The following is a 25,612-nucleotide window of genomic DNA, read 5'->3' as shown; positions in this document are numbered from 1 at the left end:
CAGGTTGGATCCAGAGAGGCGCTGTGCCCATGTGCACCGTCATCTTACCAGACCTAATAAAGTGGCCATTAAGTGTATTTAAAACACAGTTAGATAGGTTTTTGCATAGTGAGGGAATTAAAGGTTATGGGGAAAAGGCAGGTAGGTGGGGCTGTGTCCCCAACCAGATGAATTATGATCTTATTGAATGGTGAAGCAAGCTCCATGGGACAGATAGCCAACTCCAATCCGATTTCTTATTGCCTTATGCTTCTTCAACCCACTAAGGACAATGGTGGGAATTAATCAGTTAACCAAACTCCTCATCTTCTTTTACATTCAGATCAAAATCTTGTTTAATTCAAATTCATTTAAAATCTATAACATGGCTTGTGTATATGGGCAAGTTCAATTTCCATAATATTACAAAGCACTATGCCCTTAACTGCAAGTAGAAAAACAGCATGTTAACAAGTTTCACGTGAGAAGAGAATCAAAATCTTTTCCTGATCAATTGAGTACCAGAATTGTGGCACATTAACTCATCTAGAGGACCGAGCTGTGAATGGGAATTTACATAAATGGTGAGCATCAGACAGCATACAGACATGTTGTCTCTTGTCTGCAAGTCAGGAGGACTGAGTACCACCAATGGAGATGAGAGATATAGCATTAGTACAGACTTCTCCACAGAAGATTAAATATGAGATGGAGTTAGCGATAAGGATAGGCCAACCATGGCTGATGGAAGGATTGAGCTTGACGAGCTTCACATTCTTTGCCTTTGTTCTTATGTCAGGAACCAGATAAGCAAAGGTCTGCAGCATTTTCTATACCTTCTGCAATCTACATTCTTTGCCTTAGTGAGACAAACAGCATTTTAAAACTGAGATAAAATGTGGTCAAAGCATGTTCTAAACCTGAAAGTAAAATACTAGGATAAACTAACTAGGATATACCAGTGAGTTTGTCATACTTCTATGATCTTAAATACGTTCATTATTCAAAATTACATACTATGATTATTGGCAACATCATTTCTAAAAATTAATTTTAAAATCTATTTAATTGATATGTAATCATCCAATCTTCTTTTAAAATTTGATTAGAAGTAGACATACAAGAGCTGAACCAGATACAAGTTGGAGCCATTTCACTATCATAATTTCACTTCTATTTCTCAGACAGTAAATGACCAAATGACACAAGTAGGAAAGGCAAGGAGGTCCTGAAGAGAGAACTTAGGGAGCTAGGCAGAAAGCTGAAAAGTTGGACCTCCAGGGTAGTAGCCAGTGCTATGCACCAGTGAGGGTAAGAATAGGATGATTTACAGATGATTGCATGGCTGACGAACTGGTGCTGGGGGCAGGAGTTCAGATTTCTGGATCATTGGGATCTCTTCTGGGTAAGGTATGACCTGTACAAAAGGGATGGCTTACACCTGAACTTAAAGGGGACAATATCCTTGCGAGCAAGTTTGCTAGAGCTGTTGAGGAGGGTTTAAATTAATTCAGCAAGGGAATCGGAACCAGAGTGATAGGGTTGTTGGTTGACAAGCAATGGCAAAGGGTGAGGCTGTCAGGAAGGACAGACAGATAGGGCAAAGTTGCAGTTAATGGGATGAACTGCAGGGTGAAAGGTGTACAAAATCAAAAAGGGTGACAGATATGGGACTGAAGGTGTTACATTTGAATGCACTAAGCATACGGAATAAAGAAGATGAGTGCAGTGCAGTTAGAGATTGGCAAGTATGATGTTGTGGACACCACTGAATGATGGTTGAGAGAAGATTATAGTTGGGAGTTTAACATCCAGGGATCCATATTGCATCGAAAGGACAGGCAGGTAGGCAGAGGGAGTGGCATGGCACTGCTGGTAAAAAAATGAAATCAAATCCTTGGAAAGAGGTGGCATAGGATTTGAAGATGTAGAATCCTTATGGGTAGAGTTAAGAAATTGCAAGAGTAAAAGGACCCTGATGGGAGTGATATACAGACCTCCCCCCCCCCCCACCCCCCCGAACAGTAGCAGTAGATAGGGTATGGGCTACAAATTACAAAGGAAGATGGAAAAGGCATGTCAAAAGTGCAATGTTATGATAATCATGGGGGATTTCAATATACAGATAGACTGGGAAAATTAGGTCTCCCATAGAGAAAATTTGTAGAATGCCTACAATACGGCATTTTAGGGCATCTCATGGTTCAGCCCACTAAGGGATCAGGTATTCTGGATTGGGTATTGGGTAATGAATCAGATTTTATTAGGGAGCTTATGGTAAAGGAGCCGCTAAGGGCCAGTGATCATAATATGGTAGAATTCACCCTGCTATTTGAGAGGGAGAAGCTAAAATCAGATGTATCAGTATTAAGGTGGAGTAAAGGGAATTACAGCAGCACAAATTTGATTGGAAGGGGTTACTACCAAGGATGACGGCAGAGCAGCAATGGCTGAAGTTTCTGGGAGCAATTTGGAAGATGCAGGATAGATACATCCCAAAGAAGTATTCCAAAGGCAAAATGACGCAACTGTGGCTGACATTGGAAGATAAAGCGAATATAAAAGCAAAAATCAGGGCATATAATAGACCGAAAATTAGTGGCAAGTTAGAGGTTTTGGAAACTTTGAAAAACCATCAGAAGACAACTAAAAATGCATAATGGGGGAAAAAAGAAATTTGGAGTTAAGCTAGCCAACAATATCAAAGAGGATTTTTTCCACCTATGAAGAGATAAAAGAAAGATTGGACCATTTGAAAATTCACTGCAGAGGTAGTAATGGGGGACAAGGAAACGGCAGACAAACTAAATAAGTATTTTGCATCAGTCTTCACTGTGGAAGACGCTAGCAGTATGGTGGAGTTTTGAGTGTGTCCAGGGACAGAAGTGAGTGCAGCTACTATTATTAGAGAAATGGTGCTTGGGAAACTTAAAGGTCTAAAGGTACATAAATCACCTGGACCAGATTGTCTACACCTCAGAGTTCTAAATGAGGTAACTGAAGAGATCCCGGAGGCATGAGTAATGATCTTTCAAGAATCACTAAATTCTGACATGGTTCTAGAAGACTGGAACATTGCAAACATCACTGCACTCTTCAAGAAGGAAGGGAGGCAGAAGAAAGGAAATTTATAGGTCAGTAGTTGGGAAGGTCTTGGAGTCAATTGTTGAGGATGTGGTTTCAGGGTACTTGGAGACACATGATAAAGTAGGCCAAAGTCAGTGTGGTTTCCTTAAAGGAAAATCTTGCCTGACAAATCTGTTGGAATTCTTTGTGGAAATAACAACGGGGAATCAGTTGATGTTGTGTACTGGATTTTAAGAAGGCCTTTGACAAGGTGCTATACATAAGTCAGCTTCACAAGAACCCACGGTATTACAGGAAAGATACCAGCATGGATAGAGCATTGGCCGATTGGCAGGATGCAAAGAGGGGGAATGAAGGGAGCTTTTCCTGATTAGCTGCCAGTGGCTAGTGGTGCTCCGCAGGAGTTGGTGTTGGGATGGCTTCTTTTTTATGTTGTAATATGGATGATAGAATTGATGGCTTTCTGGGCAAGTTTCTGGAAGATCCAGAGATAGGTAGCAGGGCAGGGAAACTACAGATGACTTGGACAGATTAGGAGAATAGGCAAAGAAGTGCCAATTGAATATAGAGCTAGGAAGTGTATAGTCATGTATTTTGAGGGAAGGAATAAAGGTGTGCACTATCTTCTAAATGGGGAGAAAATTCAAAAATCGAGCTACAAAGGGACTTTGGAGACTTCGTGCATGATTCCCTAAAGGTTAGTTTGTAGGTTGAGCCGGTGGTGAGGAAGGCAGATGCAATGTTAGCATTCATTTTGAGAGGACTAGTATATAAAAGCAAAGATGTAATGCTGAGGCCTCACTTGGAGTATTGTGAGCAGGTTTGGGCCCCTTATTTAAGAAGGGATTTGCTGACATTGGAGAGGGTTCAGCGGAGATTCAGGAGAATGATTCCGGAAATGAAAGCCTTATTGTATGAGGAGCAATTGATGGCTTTGGGCTTTAACGCGCTAGAATTTAGAAGAATGAGTTAGTGATCTCATTAAAACCCTACCAAATGTTGAACAGCCTAGACAGTGTGGATGTGGAGAGGATGTACTGGGGGAGTTTAGGATCAGAGGGCACAGCCTTGGAATAGAGGGACATCCATTGGGAATGGAAATGAGGAAGAATTTCTTTAGCCAGAGGGTGGTAAATATGTGGATTTTTATTGCCACAGACACTTGTGGAGACCAGGTCATTGGATGTATTTAAGGCGGAGGTTGATAGGTTCTTGATTAGTCAGGGTGTGAAAGGTGTACAGGGAGAAGGCAGGCAAATGGGGCTGTGAGGGAAATGGATTAGCCATGATGAAATGGCAGAGCAGAAATGATCGGCCAAATGGCCTAATCCCTCTCGTCTGTCTTAAGTCAAATTGAAAATGGCATTGTATATTCCATTGTTCACTTACTAGAATGTCTGATAATCTGAGGCTCATGTGCTATCAAATATTAAACCACCAGCAAATTCACACATCTAATATATGAAGAAAAGCTGCATAATTCAGCCCCATGAATTTATCAATAGAATTAATCTATCTGCTTCCCTATTCCCCAAAGCAGGGACGTTAGCAAACTCTGCGAACTGAAATACACAATTTAATCTTTTCCTAAAGATTAAGTGAATAAGTCAAAAATAAACCACTATTCCAAACTTTGGATGGTTTCACATCATTGAAACATTCTTTCAATACACTTAGCAAATTCTAATCCTACACCACATATGGAATCTTATCAGATTTCCCCTTTCTCCAGCCCTGTATCTCTTTCACCAATCAACTTCCCAGCTCTTTACTGCCCCTCTCCCCCTCCCAGTTTCACCTATCACCCTGTGTTTCTTTCTCCCCTCCTCCCACCTTCTAACTATGACTCCTCATCTTTTTTTCCCCTAGTCCTGATGAAGGGTCTTGACCTAAAACTTTGCCTGTACTCTTTCCTATACATGCTGCCTGGCCTGCTGAGTTCCTCTAGTGTGTTGTGTGTGTTGCTTTGGATTTCCAGCATCTGTAGATTTTCCCTTGTTTGAGATATAGGTGTTGACCTAGTCATGTTTTAGACTGACTGACAGAAACTTATTCTGGAAAGTTTGAGTCAACAAACACTCCATGGTGTGTGGTGTCTCAAATATTTTGGGGAATATGGCATGAGAATTCAAAAACTCGAGGTGCTAGTCTGTTGACTACTATCTTCTCCCTTGCCCCCAATCCCAGAGCCTCATGCTCCATTGCCATGAAGAACAGGTGTACCCTAATTGGAATTTATTCAAATTTCTTTTCGGGAACATAAGGCTCCAAATAATTCGAGTTGAACAGCAATTAAAGATAGTGTAGATTCATCCTGGTAAGAAAATTACAATCCCACTCCAGATGGGCAAAATAGGATTGAACAGGAACATGGGCTGTGTCTTCTGATGTGCAATTAACATACACATCTGTTTGTGCCACACTAAGTCCCTTCTAAGTCCTCAATAATAACATTTTAGTGACTAGCTTTCAATAAAGATTCCATACAAGAGGTTAGTGAACAACATTAGAGCACATGGAAAAGGGAACGACATACTAGTTCAGACTGAGTGATATTCATCGGACAGGAAACAATGAACAGGTATAAATGGATCCTTCTCAGACTGGTATATTGTGATGAGCAGGGTGCTGCTGGAATCATGCTTCAGTCCATTTGCGCATATTTTATATCAATGATTTGGTTGAAGGTATCAAAAGCAATACTTCCCAAATTAGTTGATGACACATGATAAATGGAAATGAAAGGGGGGATAGGGATATGCAGAGGCTTCAAGTAGATATAAAAATATGGGAACAACATTGTGGTAAAGTGTGATGTCATCCACTGGCAGAAAAATGTATAAATATCTAAATGGTGTGGAATTATTCCTGTACTCATGTCACTGAAAGTTAATATGTAAGTGCTGTAAGAAATTTGAAAGGTAAATTCTGCTTGCTTTTATGGTAAAAAGTACGAATACAGGAGGAAAGAAGTCTCATTCCATTTGTGTATGAGATATGCCCTGATGAGACCAAACTGGGAGCACCGTGTACAATTTTGGTCTCTTTAACTAACAAAGGATATGGTACTATATAGGGGATACAGTGAAGATTTTCCAGACAGCTTCCTTAGACGGCTGCTTTGTCATAGGAGAGAGTGAGTGGGTTAGGCCTCTATTCTCCAGAATTTAGAAGACTTCATTGAAAATGCAAAATCAGTACAGAGCTCAACAGCGTAAAAAGCAGAGAGGATACTTCCCCTGGATAAAGTGCCTTGAAGCAAGTTTGCAGTGTCAAAATAAAAGTTAGGTCATTTAGGATTGAGATGATGAAAAATTTCTTCCTTCAGAAGTTGATGAAACTTTGGGGTCTGTGAAAGTTCAGGCATTCAGAACAAAGATTGATAATTTTCCAGGTATTAAAAGAATCAAGTGGTACAACAGTAGAGCAGGAAAATGGTGTTTGAAGTGTTCAGCCATGGAATTTGAACGGTGGAACAGACTCAAGGGACTGAGTAGCCTACTTCTGCTTCTACTTCTCAATTTCTTCATGCACTTCTGAGGCCAAATTTTGAGTGGCTAAGCCAATTGAAGCTAGTCATTGCTGAAAGAAGCTATGTTGGTATCTCTTAAAGGGCTGCAATTACTGATGAAATTCATTCCATAAGACTCTTAAACTGAAAGTTACAGCTGATTAGGGGCGAGAGTAAAACCAAAAATACAGAATGTGGTTCTGAAGACCTAATTGGCAAGACTCAGGTCCCAAAGCCAGTCCCAACTATCACCTTGCCTTATTAGCCTAACACACTGCTCCAGCATTCACATGTCTTCAATCTCTTTAAATCAGGAACCTTAGCTGACATTCAAGTAGTCATCACACACTGACATCAACTCTTATCTTCACGTCCCATCTGACAACTTCCAAACAGTCCCAGCTTTTCAAACAGAAGCGACACATCACCTGGACCCCATAGCCTGATTTTCATGAACAAATGTTCTTCTTCTATGAAGATCATCTACAACCAACAATGACAGTATAAAAACAAACAACTTAGCTTCTCATCACCACAGGAAAAATTGCAGAATGCCAGCTAATGTAGTTGGCACCTCAAAATCCATAGCTGCACTGATGTTAGGATACTTGAAGATGATAGTATGCTTATAAGTAATCTTCCTAATCAAAATACCATTTCTCCCTTCCTCCCACAATACCATCCAATTTAAAGTCTGATGCAGACATGCACCTCCAACATCCAACTCAACACAACTGTTTCGTATTTTTCTTTCAGATAATAAATAATTTCCATCTAACCAGAAGGAGGTTGAGCAACCATGAGAGCAACGATGAAGGTGTTCAATCACTCAGAGCCATATGTTCAGATCCTACACTAAGAAACAGACAGCTCAAGAAGATGTATGTAGAATAGGGATTCATGCCATTTTCACGGTCGCACACAAGATCCACACACAATTTCAGAGGTTGCATGCCACATCTGAGGTCCTTAAGACAGCAGTTCTTGAAACTAGAATTGGAATTCAAATTGAAATTAGTATATTAGTGTTACATGTATCAAGAAACAGTGAAAAGCTTGACCTGCATTCAGTCCATATACAGGTAAAATCATTACATAATGCACTGAGGTAGAACAAAGTAAACCAGTAACAATGCAGAATAAAGTGTAATATAGAAAGTGCAGTGCAGGTAGACAGCAAGGTACAAGATGATAAGGTAGATTGTGAGGTCAAGAGTCTATCTCATCTCACTAGATAATCAGTCAATATTCTTATAACAGTGGAGTAGAAGTTATTCTTGTGCATCTTAGTAAATGTTTACAGGCTTTTTTATCTTCTGATGATGGAAGAGGAGAAGAGAGAATTTCCAGGTTGGGTGGAACCTTATTTTATACTGCCTGCTTTACCAGGCAGTGAGCAGTATAGACAGAGTCCATGGAGGGGAGGCTGGTTTCAGTGATATTCTGAGTTCTGTCCACAATTCTCTGCAGTATCTTGTGGTCACATGCAGAGCAGTTACCATACCAAGCCATTATGCACCCTGAGCAGATAGTTTCTATAATGCATTGATCAGACAAGCCTCCTGAGGACGTAGAGACACTGGTGAGCTTCATTTGTTGTCTATGTGTTTGAGACAGGGCAGGCTATTGGTGATATTCACGCATAGGAACCAGAAGCTCTCAACTCTTTCAATTTCAACACCAGTGAAATAGACACAAGCAGAACAAGACAAAAATGTATTCTACACTCGGCTCAGACCTGTGTCAATAGACACTAATGTGTTTTCAACACACCTGGCATAAATTTGTTTGAGAGCTCTTTGTTCAACTCTTTTTTTTATTCGTTTCCAAGATGTGGGTATTGTTGACAAGATCAGTAATCATTGCCTAACCCTAATCCAAGAAAGTGAATGGTAATGAACCTTCCTAAACCACTGCAGTCCTTCTCAGGCAGTTGGAAAAGGTAGATCCAGCAAAAATAAAGCACAGGAATATGTGCCTATATCAGAATATCCATCTTACAGAGGAACTTGCAGTTTTATCATTTTACTAAGACTGAAATAGGATTTAAAAGACGAATTTTGTACGTTTTCTGCAAAGTTGTTTTGTGTTACGCTAAAGTTGTGTGGAATAGGCTTATTGGGTGACTCCAGTGATCTCTGTTACCCACCTTATTCAAATAAATAGAATACTGTAGATTCCAGTTAATTGGTCAATCGGTTAATTGGGGCAGCCACCTACTTGAGGCGATAATTCTTAAAGAACAAAACCTAACCAGAAAATAGTCAGGATTATTTTTATTTATTTGGGATGCTATCCCACTTAATTGGGACTGGAGACTGTTGCCAATCAGTTTCTAACTAGTGTCAGTTGCATGAACTTGTGTGGCCGTTAGACACTTCACAGTACTTCGAGGGAATCATTATTAAATTGCATCAGTGGCACATGTTTCTGTTCAAAAATAAGTAATTTTTGAACTGATGGCTGGCAAAAAATAATTGTTTTGCTCACTGCAGTTTCAAGCATTTGGAATTGGAGATGCCAGAAACAGCTGAGAGTAAAAATGAAACCCCATTTCATTTTCTTCGTTAGGAACTACGAAGAATTTGAAGGTATCAACAATCATCTTGAATGTCACAATGGAAATGAAGATTTGGAGGATGCAATTGTCAAAAGATTGTATTATCTGCACTCGGTGTCTGCTCTAATCCTGTTCATTTACAATTAATCAAAAGAACATGGCAGCATGGTGGTTGCCCTTCATATCCAGCAATGACAGTGAAATCTTTGTGTGAGAGTTTTTAAAGTGGAAAGCCTTTGCACTGGGACACCACCTCAGCAGTATGGGTCCAGTGGTACAAGTACTTATCACAAACTGGGGTCTTCCTTGGTTTCAGTGGATACCCATGACTACTTCTGTGTATTATCATGCCCTTCGCTCTCCACAAAGCATTGCAGAACCGCCTTCCTTGTTGTTGGATCTCCCTGCTGATCTCAACCACCCAGTCCGCTGGAGCTGACTATGCATGCTAGCTAGGAATGGGCCTATTTCATCAGTATGAGGTCTGTGGCTACCCTCACCTGGTTTAGTCTGCCTATTGAGGGGGTTTACTGGGGTATGGTCGCTGTCCAAGTGGCTACTTGGAGCCACAGGTAATAGGTGAGTATCAAGTGGGGATAAAAGGTAAGTGAGCTGCATCAGAATGGACATGACAAGCCCCTTCACCAGAGCGGCTACTACTTTCTGAACACCCCATACACAGCAGTGTACACTGGATGAATTCCTCTGTTGATAACTATTAGGAACTAATACATTTTTATAGCATTGTAGTGGCATTGGTAGTGTTCTGATTTGTTCTGTATTTCATTTAAATACATAACTGGTTACTCAGTTAAAGGGTAGTTTATCTTTTTTATACCTTTAATTATTTCCATGAAACTTTTGGCTAATTAGGGCAGCCAGTTAATTGGGCAAAAAGGTACCAGACCCAATGATTCCCAATTAACCAGAATCCACTGTATGTTTGATCCAGTCAGCATGGTTCTATATCTAAAGACATTAAACACACAGAATACTTAAATTTTCCTATATCTGTTTTTATTTATATGTGCTATCCTTTGTTGAATGTTTATCCTTTGTCTAACCCATGCAGGAAGACCATTTAAGATCTGCAGTCAATACAAGAAATTATAAAACTGAACAGAACAAAGCAAATTTGTTGCATCTGGCCCCATATGGGGTTTAAGACTGTTAACATATTTTCTGCAACACAACTTGACATGGAATTTCTGAAGTCACTAATATTTTTAGTGCCTTATGTCACTCTGTTTAGAAGGACTTTATTGGTCATGTAAACAGCTTTCATCTCAGCAGCTGCAGGTGGCTGATGGCCATGACATAGCTTAGGTAAATTAGATTAAATACACATGTTGAATACAGCAAATTTATAAACACTAGCCAACATCAATCAGTTTTAATCGATGTAAATAAGATCCAACATTTAGAAGTGACTTGAAAGTTACTTTGAAAAAAATGATTAATGAAATAACAACCTCGAGAACATATTGCTGGATAAAAATATGTACTTCTGGTCTGAATGAAAATATTCACTAACTATTTAATCCTCTGTTCTCACAAGCCAATCTAACACTTGGCAGGAACTTCAAATTCAGTTTGAAAGAAATTAACTAAAATTGCATTTCATTACTTTCACATCGAAAGTAATAACAAATATCAAATATCTATTGAACACTTTTCATTCAACACATCCCTTCTAAAAAAACTCTGTACCTGACGGTTCTTTGAGAGCACAGTTCATATTCAACCTGAATAGAGATCTTTTCTCCAAATTTTTGATTGAGACCAACTTACAACACCTGTTCTTACATTCCTAATTAGAATGTTAAATTATAATTTTGCCCACATCTTATATCTGAAAAGTCCTTCCTGGGTGTTGATAAGAGTCGTAGCAGCATGTGGCACTCTATTTCCAAAATTCAGTCACACTAACTTCACTGGAATTGATTTTTGGAAGTAGGTTGGTTTATACCAGACTAACCACATAGCACATTTATTGTTGGCTGAATTTCTTGACCTTAATATTTTATTTACTTTTAATACCTTCATTCTAAATCATAAAACTTAAACTTTAGACATTTCTTAGATCAGTTGTGATCAATTATTTTAGTATTTTTTAACCTTTTCCTATTATGTCCAAATTTTCCATTGCAAACTGGCAGCACATTGTGAAGCCTGAACTACAGCTCTTGTGGATTTATAAAAACATATTCACCAGACCAACATAGGCAGCACGATGGTGTAGCAGTTAGCACAATTACTTTAAAGTGCCGGCGTTCACCAGTCGGGGTTCAAGCCCCACCTCTCAGTACAAGTTTGTACGTTCTCCTCGTGATCGCGCAAGTTTCATCGAGGTACTCTGGTTTCCTCCCAGATTCCAAAGATGCAAAGTCTGCATTAGTGAGTTGTGGACACGCCATGTTGGCACTAGAAGCATGGAAATACTTGTGAGCTGCCGCCAGCACAGTCCTCAGACTGTGTTCGTCATTGCCGCAAATCCAATGTTTTGATGTACATGTGACAAATTAAGTTCATCTCTTTAAACATGGGCTTGTTTCAAGTGGATCTTGGACTTGAAAAACCATTTAACTCTTAATTTCTGAAAAGTACTTACAAGTCTTTACATTCTGCATCAGAAGCTGAACTTCACATCAACCTTATGCTTGGTGCATACAAGCATGTGCCTGTAATTTAACACTCTCATGTAAACATTAAATGGGATAATCTACTGACTGCCCTTATCTGATTCTAGTTTACTAGGACATATCTATTATTATATTTATAAACTAATAGGACCACACACACTGCAGCAGAAAAAGAATTGGTCAGAAAGGATCATAAAGCTGATACAGGGTCTGTTTTCCTTGTTTTTTTTCTGCACACAAGCCATTCGATTGCTTACGCCAGCTGTAATGTGAAAAGTCTATCATACTGTCTTGATTTTTCCCCACTCTATATTAAAGTTTTGCACTTTTCTGTTCAATTTGCAATTAACTGCACTCCTTAATGCTAAGTTTTATGTATTGTTTGTTAGCCAAATATCATGGCCTAACAAAGTGGCTTTTCAAATGCTCTGCTGGATCCTGCCCCCACATGGCCCTTCTTATTTGTATACCATAAGCAAATGTAAATTTTACATTCAATAATCATGCAGAATAATCCAAGAAAGAGCCTTCATTCAACACATTGTTCCAATTGAATAATGATGGCTTTGATTTTGCTGAGTAAGGCCCCTCATCTGAATTATTTCCATTGCTCATGTGTGAACTAGTTCATATCCAGAGTACAAAGACATTAAATTCTCTGGTATTAAATTCTAGTCATGTCTGCAGGGCAGAACAAGACTTGCCCATAAATCGGTTGAGGATATCTTTGACAAGCATCATTCTCTACTTCTGAACATCCTTGGACATCAGAAGCATCAACAACTTTAAATTTGTTTAGTTACATATTTTAGTATTTAAAAATGAAAAAGCAAGCATTTTGTAAATCACAAAAAATTAAAATAATTAAAACCATTAATGAAAACTCTTCTTCTTCACATGCCTTACGTGTTACACGCTTGGGAGATCATGGCTTTCCACATCAAACAATCTCACGCAGTATCAATGATATCTCGCACACTGAGATCTATTAGTTCTTTCGCAGTGTCCACATGTTTTCTTCTTTGCCTTCCTCTTCCACATTTCCCAGGCATACAGCCTTGTAATGTAAGGCATTCAATTTCTCCCTTTCTGATGACATGGCCCAGGAATTTAAGTTTCCTCTCATTTAATGTTCTCATTAAAGACCTTTTTGTATGGGCACGTTGGAGAACTGTCTCATTAGTTACCCTATCTCTATATGATATTTTCAGCATTCTTCTAAGAAACCACATTTCTGTTGCCTCTAAGCTTCTTTCTGGTGTTCTGGTGTTATAGTCCATGTTTCGGAAGCATACAAGAAGATTGATCAGATGAAACATTTTAGTAGCCTAAGCCTTGTTGTCATAGAAATATGTCTGTTGGTAAAAATGGGTTTCATTTTTGGGAAGTTGGTTTTGGCAATGGCAGTTCTTCTTTTTATTTCTACTTTACTTCTAGCATCTTGTGACATAAAGCTACCAAGGTAACTAAAGCTGGTCTTTTGTTCAATCTCTTGGTTACTGATGTACAATTGGCAGTTGGGAGTATCCTGCTGTTTTGATATTACCATACATTTGTGTTTTTTTTTACAGTTGATGGTTAGACCAAAATCTGCACTTGTTTGTACTACTTTGTCTAGGAGGATTTGTAGGTCTTCTGCAGCACTTGCTATTAGGGTGCTGATGATAACACCTCCAATTTTTATCCCATCTAGGTCTTCTTCAATTTCTCTGAGAATCATTTCACTATAGATATTGAATAATTTCAGTGAGGCAACGCATCCTAACTCCTCTTTGAATTTTAGTCCAACTGCTTATATTATCATCAATTTTTACCGCTGCCATTTGGTTCCAATATAAATTTTGAAGCAGTTGTTCGTCCCTTCCGTCAATGTTTAGTTTAGCGAGATTTTGGAATAATTTTTCATGTTGCACTTTGTTGAATGATTAATGAAATCAATAAAACATAAAAAGACATCATTTTGATATTCAATTGCCCTTTCTGAAAGCATTCGTAGTATGAAAATTGCATTCCCAGTTCCTCTATCCTCAATAAACCCATATTGCAGTTTAGAAGTTTCTGGCCTTAACTTGCTTTTGCTTTTAATTCGACTCAGAACAATTCTCAACAAAATCTTTTTTATGTGATTCATAAGACTGACTGTTCTAGAATTTTTGGCAGAGTTATAAATACTGATTTCAAGAGGTCATCAGGCAATACACCAGACTCATATATGCCATTAAACAGTTCAAAAAGAATATCTATGCCTAGACCTTCTAAGGTTTGTATCATTTCCACTGAAATTTCATCAGGTCCAGTGGCTTTACCATGTTTCATGCTTTTCATTGCTTTAGCTATTTCTTCTTTGGTAATAGGTGGGCCAGATTTAGTCTGTTTAATACCCGGGGGTTCCCCTCTATTATCTTCAAAAAAGCTGCTCTATATACTGAACCCATCTCTCACATACTTTATCTTATGATCTTATGCATCCTGTAGAGGAAGTTTTCTTAATTCCAGTAATTTCCTTAATTTTCTTGTGCATTTCTTTACTGTTGTTAATATGGCCTTCTACTTCATTGATTCAGCCATTCTTCCTTTGCAATATTGTACAATTGTCTGATCTGTCTGTCTAGCTCTCTGTATTGTACTTCATTATTCTTCACTAACCTTCTTCCATCAGATCTAGAATTTCTTGGGTTATCCACCCCTTGTTGGTGTGTTGGATTTTTTGTACTGGGATTATTTCCTCTGTTGATTGCTGTATAGCATATTTAAATCTTTCCCAAATAGGTGTTGTTACGCTTTTTCGTTGAGGTGTTCTTCTACAGCTGTTCTGAATTGTTGCTTAAGTATGTTATCTTTTTAAAGTTCTCCCAACATATACTTCCTTCTCTTTTTTCCCACATTTCAGATTCTTTAATTTTGTTTTGATGGTAGCTATTACTGGATGGGTATCTGAACCACAGTCTGCTCCTGGAAGGCTTCAGAATTTGTGATATTATTTCTAAAGCTTTCATTGATGGTAGTGAAATCTATTTGATTCCTTGTTCTATCTCCAGGGCTAATCCAAATACACAATCTACATGGATGGTTTTTATACCGAGTATTGGTGATCACTTAGTTGTTTCTGACACACCAATCAGTAAATTATTCTCCATTTTCATTTTTCTCCCCTAATCCAAAAGGTCATATGATGTTATCAACCCTTTCCTGTCCAACTTTGGAGTTAAAAACTCCCATGACTAGTTAATGAAAGCATAAATAATTAATAAAATATATATTACTCCTGTTTATCTGCTTTGAAACTACAAAATATCCATGGAAATGAATGAGCTCTGTATTGTATGGCAGCTGTGACTTTACACCTGGTGATCTAGTATGGGCCAAGATGGAAGGCTATGTGTGGTGGCCAAATCTGGTTCATAATCACCCCACTACCACGAGTACCTCAGGGGAAAAAAGAAGTGTCTTCATGTTCATGCCCATTTCTTTGATGCACCTCCAACAAGAGGCTGGGTCATCCTGAAGTATGTAAAGATGTGCACAGGTAACAGCCAGGATACAAAAAGCCTACTTCTGTGGAGGTTTAGTCTATTAATTTTTCTTTGCTGGGACATGACATCAGACACAGTCCAAAACAGTACAGTGAAAGTCTTAAGTTACTCGATAGAATTGTCCTTCGATAAATGAGTTGGAGGTATCTCGGTCTGAATGTTAATAGGGATTACAATATGAGCTGCGTTCTTTGAAAATATCAGCTTGTTGTTTTGTGATATTTTCCTCTATTCTCTGCTTTAAACAGCCCACTGCTGAGAACTTTGCAGTATATGGATTACCTGACAATTCATGTTGAGTAACGTAGGATCTTTGCCATGATACAAGATCTGAAGTTCACTGGCATTTGTTTATCATGTCTGAGCGCCTTCTGGTAACGTGTTCATGTCTAGGATTGTTGAGTACTTGTTCAAGCCTGCGTACGCATATTGTGATTCTGTACGTTGAACTGTTCAGATTTTGTAGTCTTAAATCTAGTCTTTGGCTTAACCCAGAATCCTCCTGTGGCTTGAGTGACAGTAACATCCATATCATTTTGAAAATTTGATGCTGATTTCTGGTTGCATTAACCCCCCAGTAGTTTAGACACAACTGAACTGGTTTTTAGTTGGAGCTATTCACAGTGGTACTGCTTATTCGTGGAAATTTCACAATCGTATGAGTTCAAATGTTCCAACCCTTAATGCATGGTTTGATCTGACTGCTCATTTAGTATCCTGTGATAGAAATTAAGCTACCAGTATGCAGTTATGAACACCATGCCAACAGTACCTATTTTGTGCAATGTTTTCCTCTTGTTTGTTCTCAGGATGAGGGTAATATTGGCAAGATTGCCTTCATTTTTTTATTGATGGTCCCTTTTTCTAAAAATAGCTTCTTTTACAAGAGATTAGTGGAAATCAACTTCCTAACATGATATTACATTCGTTTCTGCAAAATCCAAATGATGTAGAACTACCAGCTTAACATCATGCCTCAGATCCCATTCTCCAATGTCTATCCATAACCATACCACAATGCAGAGTGTGCTGTGCTTTAAATTCCACATATTGAAAGCTTTCCAACTGGTGTAAAGCTGGAAGCAAGTCAAAGCAGGCTTAGCAATCTTGTACTGAAATTTATTTGAGGTTTACAAAATGTTGACTTGTGTCTAGAGGAGAGGAAGTATGTTACGTGTGGTGAAAAGCCCAGTTTGACATTTGCGAATTTCTTGGCACTATTGGCCTCGGAGAAAATGCTGAGTGCTAAAACAGAAGGCTACTTGGTTCATCATATCCATGCTATTCCCCCTTATTTTCCTGTCACTGTACTCCCTCATGCCCAAGAGCTCTCCCTCTGTTTTTGTCACCACCTACAGTACTGTGCAATAGCATTAGGCACATTATATATAGCTAGTGTATGTGGAACGTTTGCACAGTACTGCATTTGTCTACACAGAGCAGAGAGCAAGTTTGCAAATCTGCCAGGAACAAAGGATATTGCAAACGGTGAGGGAGTGTGTGCTGCTGGAGGAGTGTGGGGGAAATGTCAGAAAAGGAGTGCCAGGGCAGCTGGTGCCACCGGTGTAGATACACCCAGTCCTGAGACACCAGGCAAGGTCAATTGATTCCAAACAATTAGTTTATTGGTCATTATTGAATTTCCCTGTTCTTTCTCACTCTCTCCCCTTGCCCTTCCCTTTTCCCTAACCACGGTTCCCCCTCTCCCTGCCCCCTTTCCATTCTCAATCCACAATAGAGGCCAACATCAGAATCAGATTTATCATCACTCATATGTCATGAAATCTGAGTTTTTTGTGGCAGCAGTATAGTGCAATGCCTAAAATTACTAAAAATACTGTGCAAGAAGTCTCAGGCACCCATTCCAGGTCAACTAACGAGACTATCCACTTCCTCCTGTTTTTCCATGCTGCTGTTCTTGAACTCCTCCCCACAACATTGCCAGGACAGACTGATTCAGAAGTCCACAACTTGCATCTTGCCTCACCTGCCTGCTCATCTTTCTCTGGTGTTGCTGGTCTTTGCTCCTCCTTTAGTACGTTGCTTTCAAAATGTCTGTGGGCAGGCCTACCCTGCTACTGCATCCCCACAGCTAACCCTGCTTATTTTGCATGGTTGAACTTACAGAATTATAGAGCACTACAGCTTTTTTGCTGTGTGACATTTTCTCTGACGAGAAATGCCACTGCTCCCTCTTTAAACCTCCCACTCTATCATGTTTAAAACAATGGGACCCTGGAACACTAAGCTGGCAGTCCTGCCCCTCCTGCAACCATGCCTCACGAATGTCTACAATGTGCTGATCGATGCCCGAAGCTCATACACCTCACCTACAATTCTTGCATTGAAATAGATGCTAACCAGTACATTACTTGTTTATTTTGTTTAGAGATACAGAGTGGAATCGGCTCTTCTGGCCCTTAGAGCTGCACTATTGAGCAAACACCAACAACCCCGATTTCACCGCAAGCTTATCACGGGACAATTTACAATGACCAACTAACCTACCCAATACATCTATAAACTGTGGGAAGAAACCAGAAGACCCAATGAAATCCCACAATTTCCACAGGGATTGCTTCCGGAGGATGTCAGGTCTGAACTCTGAATCCTGACTCCCTAGGCTGTAATAATGTTGAGCTAACAACTACGCCATTATTCCCATCATGCTCAAGCTTTCAACTCCTGTCTTTGTATGTAGGTTTAACAACATCATTTTCCACATCCACTCCACTTATTTCCCCAAGTTTGTCTGCTTTCTGAAGCTTCCTCAGAACTTTACTCAAGTATTCCTTTCTTTCTTACCCACATCACTGAATGGGGCAATTTGCCGGAATCGACGGCTTTGTAGCCAAGGTTGCAGATAATATGAAGTTAGATGGTGTTGAGGAAGCAGGGAGGCTGCATAAGGACTTAGACAAATTAGGAGAATGGGCAAAGTGGCAGATGGAATACAATGTCAGGAAGTGTATGGTCATGCACTTTGTTAGAAGGAATGAAATCATAGACTATTTTCTAAATGGGTGAGGTGCAAAGGGACTTGGGAGTCCTGGTACAGTACTTAAAAAAGGTTAACTTGCAGGTTGAGTTGGTGGTGAGGAAGGCAAATACGCTGTTAGAATTTATTTCGAGAAGACTAGAATATAAAAGCAAAGATGTAATGCTGAGGCTTTATGAGGTACTGGTGATGCCTCAATTGAAAATATTGTGAGCAGTTTTGGCCCCTTATCTAAGAAAGCACATGCTGACATTGCAGAACGTTCAGAGGGGGTTCACCAGTACAATTCCAGGAATGAAAGGGTAATTTTATGAGGAGCATTTCATGGCTCTGGGCCCTGTCCTCACTAGGGTTTAGAACAATGAGGGGGATCTCATTGAAACCTATATTGAATGTTGAAAGGCGTAGATAGAGTAGATGTGGAGAGGATGTTTCCAGTAGTGTGGAAGTCTGGGACCAGAGGGCACAGCCTCAGAATAGAGGGACATCCATTTAGAATGGAGGTGAGGAGGAATTTCTTTAGGAAGAGGATGGCGAAGCTGTGGAATTCATTGCCATGGGTAACGACGGAAGCCAAGTCATTTGGTGTATTAAAAGCAGAGGTTGATAGGTTTTTGATTAATCAGGGCACAGCAAGTTACTCTGAGAAGGCAGAAGAATGGGATTGAGAGGGAAAATACAACAGCCATGAAATGGCGTAGCAGAATTGATGAGCCCAATGACCTAATTCTGCTTCCACCCCCTATGGTGCTGGGTCCATGAGCAGTTTCCGAGGCACCAGCACCGGGGAATTTCATAGTTCGCTCTAGGATGCTATACAGAGTGCATCAATATGCTGGCAGAATCCGTCAATAAATTCAGGACATTCATGTTTGGATGTGGAGGTGAACCAAAGTCCTATATTTACAGTTACAGAGGTAAAAGTTAGCAATTCACCATTATATATATGGCCTGAGCTTTCTCAAGTATACTTTTTCGCACTTGAATAAATGCATCATTATACCTGTGTGGCTTCGAATGTGTACACGCAACGTTCCATTGCTGGCAAATTTCTGTCCACAGTATGGGCAAATCTTCTCTTTCTCTCCAGTATGTGTCTGAAAGACAGAAGGTAATATTCATTTAATATCAAAGGCAAAGGCAATAAGGATGAAGGTAACATTCAATGCTTCCCTCTGCCATCATATTTCTGAACAGTCAATGAACACTACCTCAGCATTCATCTTTTGCATTATTTAATTATTTACTGTTCTAACTTGTAATAATTTCTTAAGCCTGCACTGCTCTGCTGCCACAAAACAAACAAATTTCACAGTCTATGCCAGTGATAATAAACATGATTCTGAATATTTAGGCGGCATTTCACAAATGCGGTCATAAAAATGTTTCTTTCTATATTATAACGTGATCAAGTTTGTGCTTTGTTTTCTGTAATCTGTGCAGGAAACACTAGAAAATATGAATAAACACTGACAGTAACAAAATGATGAGGTCTTTGGCTAAAGGCTCTATGAAAGTAACTTTATTCAGAAGCTTTATCAAAAAAATTACTAGGTTTAACAGACATTGAAAATTTGGTGGCATTTCCTATTTTGCTTACGTACAGTGCCTATAAAAAGTATTCACCCCCCTTGGAAGTTTTCATGTCTTATTGTTTTACAACATTGAATCACAGTGGATTTACAAACGTAATATGAAACACCAAATCGTCACATAATTAGGTCACTGTGTGCAGTTGAGGTGTTTCAATTGATTGTAGTAAAAATACACCTCTATCTGGAAGGTCCAACTGCTGGTGAGTCAGTATCCTGGCAAAAACTACACCATGAAGACAAAAGAACACTCCAAGCAACTCTACATAAAGGTTATTGAAAAGCACGAGTCAGGAGGGGGTACAAGAAAATTTCCAAGTCACTGAATATCCCTTTGACAGTTAAGTCAATCATCAAGAAATGGAAAGAACATGGCACAGCTGTAAATCTGCCCGGAGCAGGCTGTCCTCAAAAACTGAGTGACCGTGCAAGAAGGGGACAAGAGAGAGAGGCCAACACGAGTTACGAGATGGGAGAGACTGCGCACACAACTGTTGCCTGGGTGCTGAACCAGTTGCAGCTTTACAGGAGAGTGGCAAAAACAAAGCCACTGTTGATTACAAAGTTACATGACATCTCGACTAGAGTTCGCCACAAGCATTTGCATGACGCTGAAGCAGCTGGAAGAGGTTCTATGGTCTGATGAAACCAAAATTGAGCTTTTTGGCCATTAGACTATATGCTATGTTTGGTGTAAGCCAAACACCACACATCATTAAAAACACACCATCCCTACCATGAAGCATGGTGGTGGCTGCATCATGCTGTGGGGATGCATCACTGTAGCAGGCCCTGGAAGGCTTGTGAAAGTAGAGGGTAAAATGAATGCAGCAAAATAGAAGGAAATGCTGGAGGAAAACCTGATGCAGTCTGCAAGAGAACTGTGACTTGGGAGAAGATTTGCTTTTCAGCAAGACAATAACCCCAAGCATAAAGCCAAAACTACACAGGAATGGCTTGAGAACAATAACGTTAATGTCCTGAAGTGCCCAAGTCAGAGTCCAGACCTCAATCCAATTGAGAATTTGTGGTTGGATTTGAAAAGGGCTGTTCACTCCCGATCCCAATGCAATCTGACAGAATGACCAGCTTTGCAAAGAAGACTGGGGAAAAATTGCAGTGTCCAAATGTGCAAAACTGATAGAGACCTATCCACACAGACTCAAGGCTGAAATTGCTGTAATTTCACCTATCACCTAGTGTTTCTCTCTGCCTCCCTCCCACCCCCACATTTTAAATCTACTTCTCAGCTTTTATTCTCCAGTACTGCCAAAGGGTTTTGGCCGGAAACTTCGACTGTACTTTCTTTCCCCCAAAGATGCTGCCTGGCCTGCTGGCCTCCAGCATTTTGTGTGAATTGTTGCCAAAGTTGCACATACTAAATAATAACTTGAAGTGGGTGAATACTTCTACAATCAATTATTTTGTGTTTTATATTTTTAATTAATTTAGATCACTTTGTAGAGATCTGTTTTCACTTGACACGAAAGTTGTTTTCTATTGATCAGCGTCAAAAAATCAAATTAAATCCACTGTGATTCAATGTTGCAAAACAATAAATGTGAAAACTTCCAAGTGGGGTGAACACATTTATTTGCACTGTATATTAGTTACAAAGGATGCCAAGATTAATTCCATTCCAAATCAATGGCAAATTTTAAGTTTTGCAAGAACAATGTACATCCATGAGTGTATTATACACAAAATACCATAACTCTCCTCATCTCAATTTTGCAGGGTCCAATTTTACTTTACTAAGAAATGAGACATGTTGGTTTCATACAATACTGGACCTAATGTGCAATGCTAAGTAAGCAAGACAATCTATAATATACAGTATCTATTGTATGAATCTATTTCTTTCAGAGCAATGATACCCACCCCCCTGTTAGCACTGCGTATTGACCTCTCTCGCTGCAATGTGAATACACCAGTTAAAGCTATCTCCCACTTGTGTGCCTTTATTTAATCAATATGTAGTGTGCACAGACACAGCCAACTGGTGAAGAGAACAAACCTGAATGTCAGAGAATATCACTAACTGTACTGATGGTTACGAGACGAGACAGCAAGTGTTAAAACAGCATGCAAAAGCCGAAGGACATGTGAGTAATAGTGAAAGATGCGCTGAATTCAGAATGAAAATAACTTGGCAATGGCTTCAGTTGGGAAAGTTCATGATTATGATAGCGCTATTGAAGGGTGGGAGTCTTACATCAAGTGGGTTGACCTGTATTGTAACATGAACAAGGCGGAGGAGCAAAAGAAAGCCCCTACACATCTTAGCTTATTGGGTACAGTCTCTTATGCAACTTAGTAACCCCTGCAAAGCCAGAAAGCAAGACATTTGCTGAAATTGTTACAATTTTACTAAATCACTTGAGCACAAAACTGGTGGTAATAGCTAAGAGATTTATATTTTACAAAAGGAACCAGTCAAAAGATGAAAGCCTTTCTGAATACATTGTAGAACTGTGCAAACTTTCCCAGTACTGTGACTTTAGAGACAAACTTTCTGATGCATTAAGGGATAGGCTTGAATGTGGCATGCATAGTCAAAGCACTCAAACAAGGCTATTGGCAGAAAGAGACCTAACCTTAGAACGGGAATTGACCATTGCAATCTCATTAGAAATTGCAGCAAAGGATGCAGCAGAACCACAGAAAAGAAGGTTAGAATGTAAAATGCACAAAATGTCCCTGAATGGTGCAAAAAGCCAAAAATGTTATCGATGCGGCAAATCCTCCCATGATGCAAATGTCTGTTGCTTCAAAGAAAAAGTCTGTAGAAAGTGTCACAGACAAGGTCACAGAGAGAGTGTGCAAGGCAGACAAAAGAACAATCAAATGAAAAGTCTCAAACACAAAATTAAGCAAATGCATAAACTTACCAAATACAAAACAGAATCACACAACAGAGTCTAACAAAGGTGAACTAGAATTGCATAGTGTAACTGAGACAGATCACAATAGATATGTCCGGTGTAAAACTGAAAATAGAGCTGGATACAGGGTTAAATTTGTCCATAATTCCAGAGGCTGACTACAACAGACTGTTTTCTAAGATACTATTAGGGAAGATCTCTGTGATTCTAAAGATTTACACAGGCGTAAACGTGTCTCCCAAAGGCAAACTGAAAGTAAATGTGAATGAATGTGGCCAAACACAGCAGTTAAGAGCTGTATGTATTGAAAAGTTGAGGGCCAGCATTTTAAGATGTGAACGGTTGAGAAAAATCTAACTAGACTAGCTGTCAATCAAAGCTGTCAGTGTGGAATCACTGCAGCCCAAATGGTAGCACTAACCAGAGACTGTCACAGATGCTTAATGCTAATCAGAAGGTGATTGAGAAGGGAATGCATAAAAATATCAAAACACACCCCCACGGGCACTGTTACACCTGTGGGAATAGCCATCTTCACCATAGCAAAGAGTACATATTGACTTTGCTGGGCCGTTTTTGGAGTCCATGTTTCTGACTGCTGTGGATACTCAGTCAAAGTGGCTGGAGGCTATACCAAAGAAGTCATATCACCTCAGCAAAGACTGCCTCCACTCTGAGGACTATCTTCGCCAGAGATGGCTGGCCAGAACAAATTGTGGGTTAGCTGAAAGGTTTATCCAAACTTTCAATAAGTCCATTAAAGCTATGGAGAAAGAGGACCTTTCCCTACAGCACAAGGTACATCGGAACTCCGTTCACGCTTCGACAAACCCAACACCTGCAAAGCTGTTCATGCGCAGGAATCTGAGATCTCACGTAGACATCCTGAAACCAGACCTATGGAGGGAAGTGCAGAAGAAACAGTTCAGCCAGTTGCCAAGTGAAGCAGCAAGGAGCTTTGAGATTGAGCAGGAAGCCCTAATGCATGATTACCAAGAGGACAAGAGGACACTCAGTAACATAGCTACAAGAACTGGACCACAAATGTACACAGTGGATGTTGGAGATCAGACATGAAGACATCATGTGGACCAGATACTGGATGCTCAACAGAAGAACACACCTGAGTCCACTGAATCCAACAAACAGATACATTACAATCATGAGACTGACCTCTCAGTGATAATGTCACTGACAGCAAAGTGACATTGGAAACTGAGATTGTCTCAGACAAGACGCCTACTAAACCTGATGCCACTCCACAGGTCCAGAGGCACAACAAGCACATTATTGTTGACAAGACACCTGCCAAACCTGATGCCACTCCACAGATCCAGAGGCGCGATCCAGAAAAAAACAAAGCACCACCCAAAAAACTGAATCTTAGAACTGTAAAGTTGTTATGGACTGTTATTGTGAAAGCATATTTATTTTTGGAATATGGGTTTAAGAAAGGGAAATTGAATGTTTTGTACATATACAGTTTTATGTTACATTAATCTATAGGGGGAGCAAGTGTAATGTATGGACCTATTTCTTTTAGAGCAACGGCCCGCTCCCCAGCACTACATATTGACTGTTGTCTGTGCATGGGCTGTTGTCTACGCACATGCATTGTTCTTTATCTCTCTCTAACTGCCATGTGAATATGCCAGTTAAAGCCATCTCCCGCGTGCATGCTTTTATTCAATCGATATGTAGTTGTGCACAGTGGCAATATTAATACACAGTTATAAATCATGTGGATGTGAAGGTTTTCAGTTTCATTAAAATATATTTTGCTTCATTATCACTCCCCAATTTTGTTTGAGTCATGTTTGTTTATACCTTATCAGACAATCCAGGGTCTTGTGATATCTACATTCCTCATATTTCTTATTTCTGAAACATTCAGGCTCAGCTAAGAATTGAACTGACCATCTGCTGAGGTGCAATCAGAACACCCAGAAGATTCAGAAGACTAGAAGATACTGAAAATACAATTGCAATTTCTGTTTCACGAAGTTCTGTACTACTGGTTACCAATACTTTTCATTTTTAGATCTTTTTTATTAATTATTATTGAAGATCAACAAAAAAATACATTAAAGTAATCAAGTCAACATGTCAATATGTACAATGAGGAATTAAATTACCAAATAACTGATTAACAAAGCTAAACAATATATCAATAATAAGAAGAAAAAATAAAGTGTTAAAACTATTTTTTTGGAAAAAAGAAAGAGAAAAAGAACCCCTACTAACTAAAACAAAGTAAAAAAACCCCTGCTAACAAAAAAAAACCAAAATAAAACCCATTGGGAGCACAACCCCGGAGCTATACGCCATACAAGCTTCCATAAAAGAAAAACATCAATCTGCCAACTCAAATCCATTTAAACAAGAGTCAGAAGGAACCCATCTTAATTAACTCAAATCAGGATGATAGTAGTGGGCAAAAGAACCCCACCTTTTCTCAAAGTCAAATCAAGGATCAAAAGTTCGACTTCTGATTTTCTCCAAACTAAGACATAGCATCACCTGAGAGAACCACTGTATCACAGTGGGAGCAGAGGCATCTTTCCATTTCAATAAAATAGTCCTTCTGACCAATAACGTAACAAATGCAATTACACGTGGGTCTGATACAGAAATACCATGAATATATTGAGGGATTATACCAAACAAAACTGTCAATTTATTAGGTTGTAAATTAATTTTTAAAGCTTGAGAAATTGTAGAGAAAATAGATTTCCAAAACTGTTTCAATACAGAACATGGCCAAAACATATGTGTCAATGTAGATGACTCAGTTTTACATCTATCACGCTGACTATCAACATTAG

General features: G+C 39.4%; 1 protein-coding gene across 4 annotated transcripts in view; it reads right to left on the bottom strand.

Annotated features, from left to right (window-relative positions):
• prdm5 (PR domain containing 5) overlaps positions 1-25,612 on the bottom strand; it is a 331,962-nt gene that overhangs the window by 99,003 nt on the left and 207,347 nt on the right. For all 4 annotated transcript variants that reach the window (XM_063042227.1, XM_063042228.1, XM_063042229.1 and 1 more), the window contains one exon: positions 19,314-19,407. In XM_063042227.1, coding sequence (XP_062898297.1) covers positions 19,314-19,407 — 94 coding nt within the window. The remainder of the gene's footprint in view (positions 1-19,313; positions 19,408-25,612) is intronic.

The sequence above is a fragment of the Mobula hypostoma genome, chromosome 3 (assembly GCF_963921235.1).
Source record: "Mobula hypostoma chromosome 3, sMobHyp1.1, whole genome shotgun sequence".
Classification (NCBI taxonomy): Eukaryota; Metazoa; Chordata; class Chondrichthyes; order Myliobatiformes; family Myliobatidae; genus Mobula; species Mobula hypostoma.
This window is presented reverse-complemented; position numbering and strand designations above follow the sequence as displayed.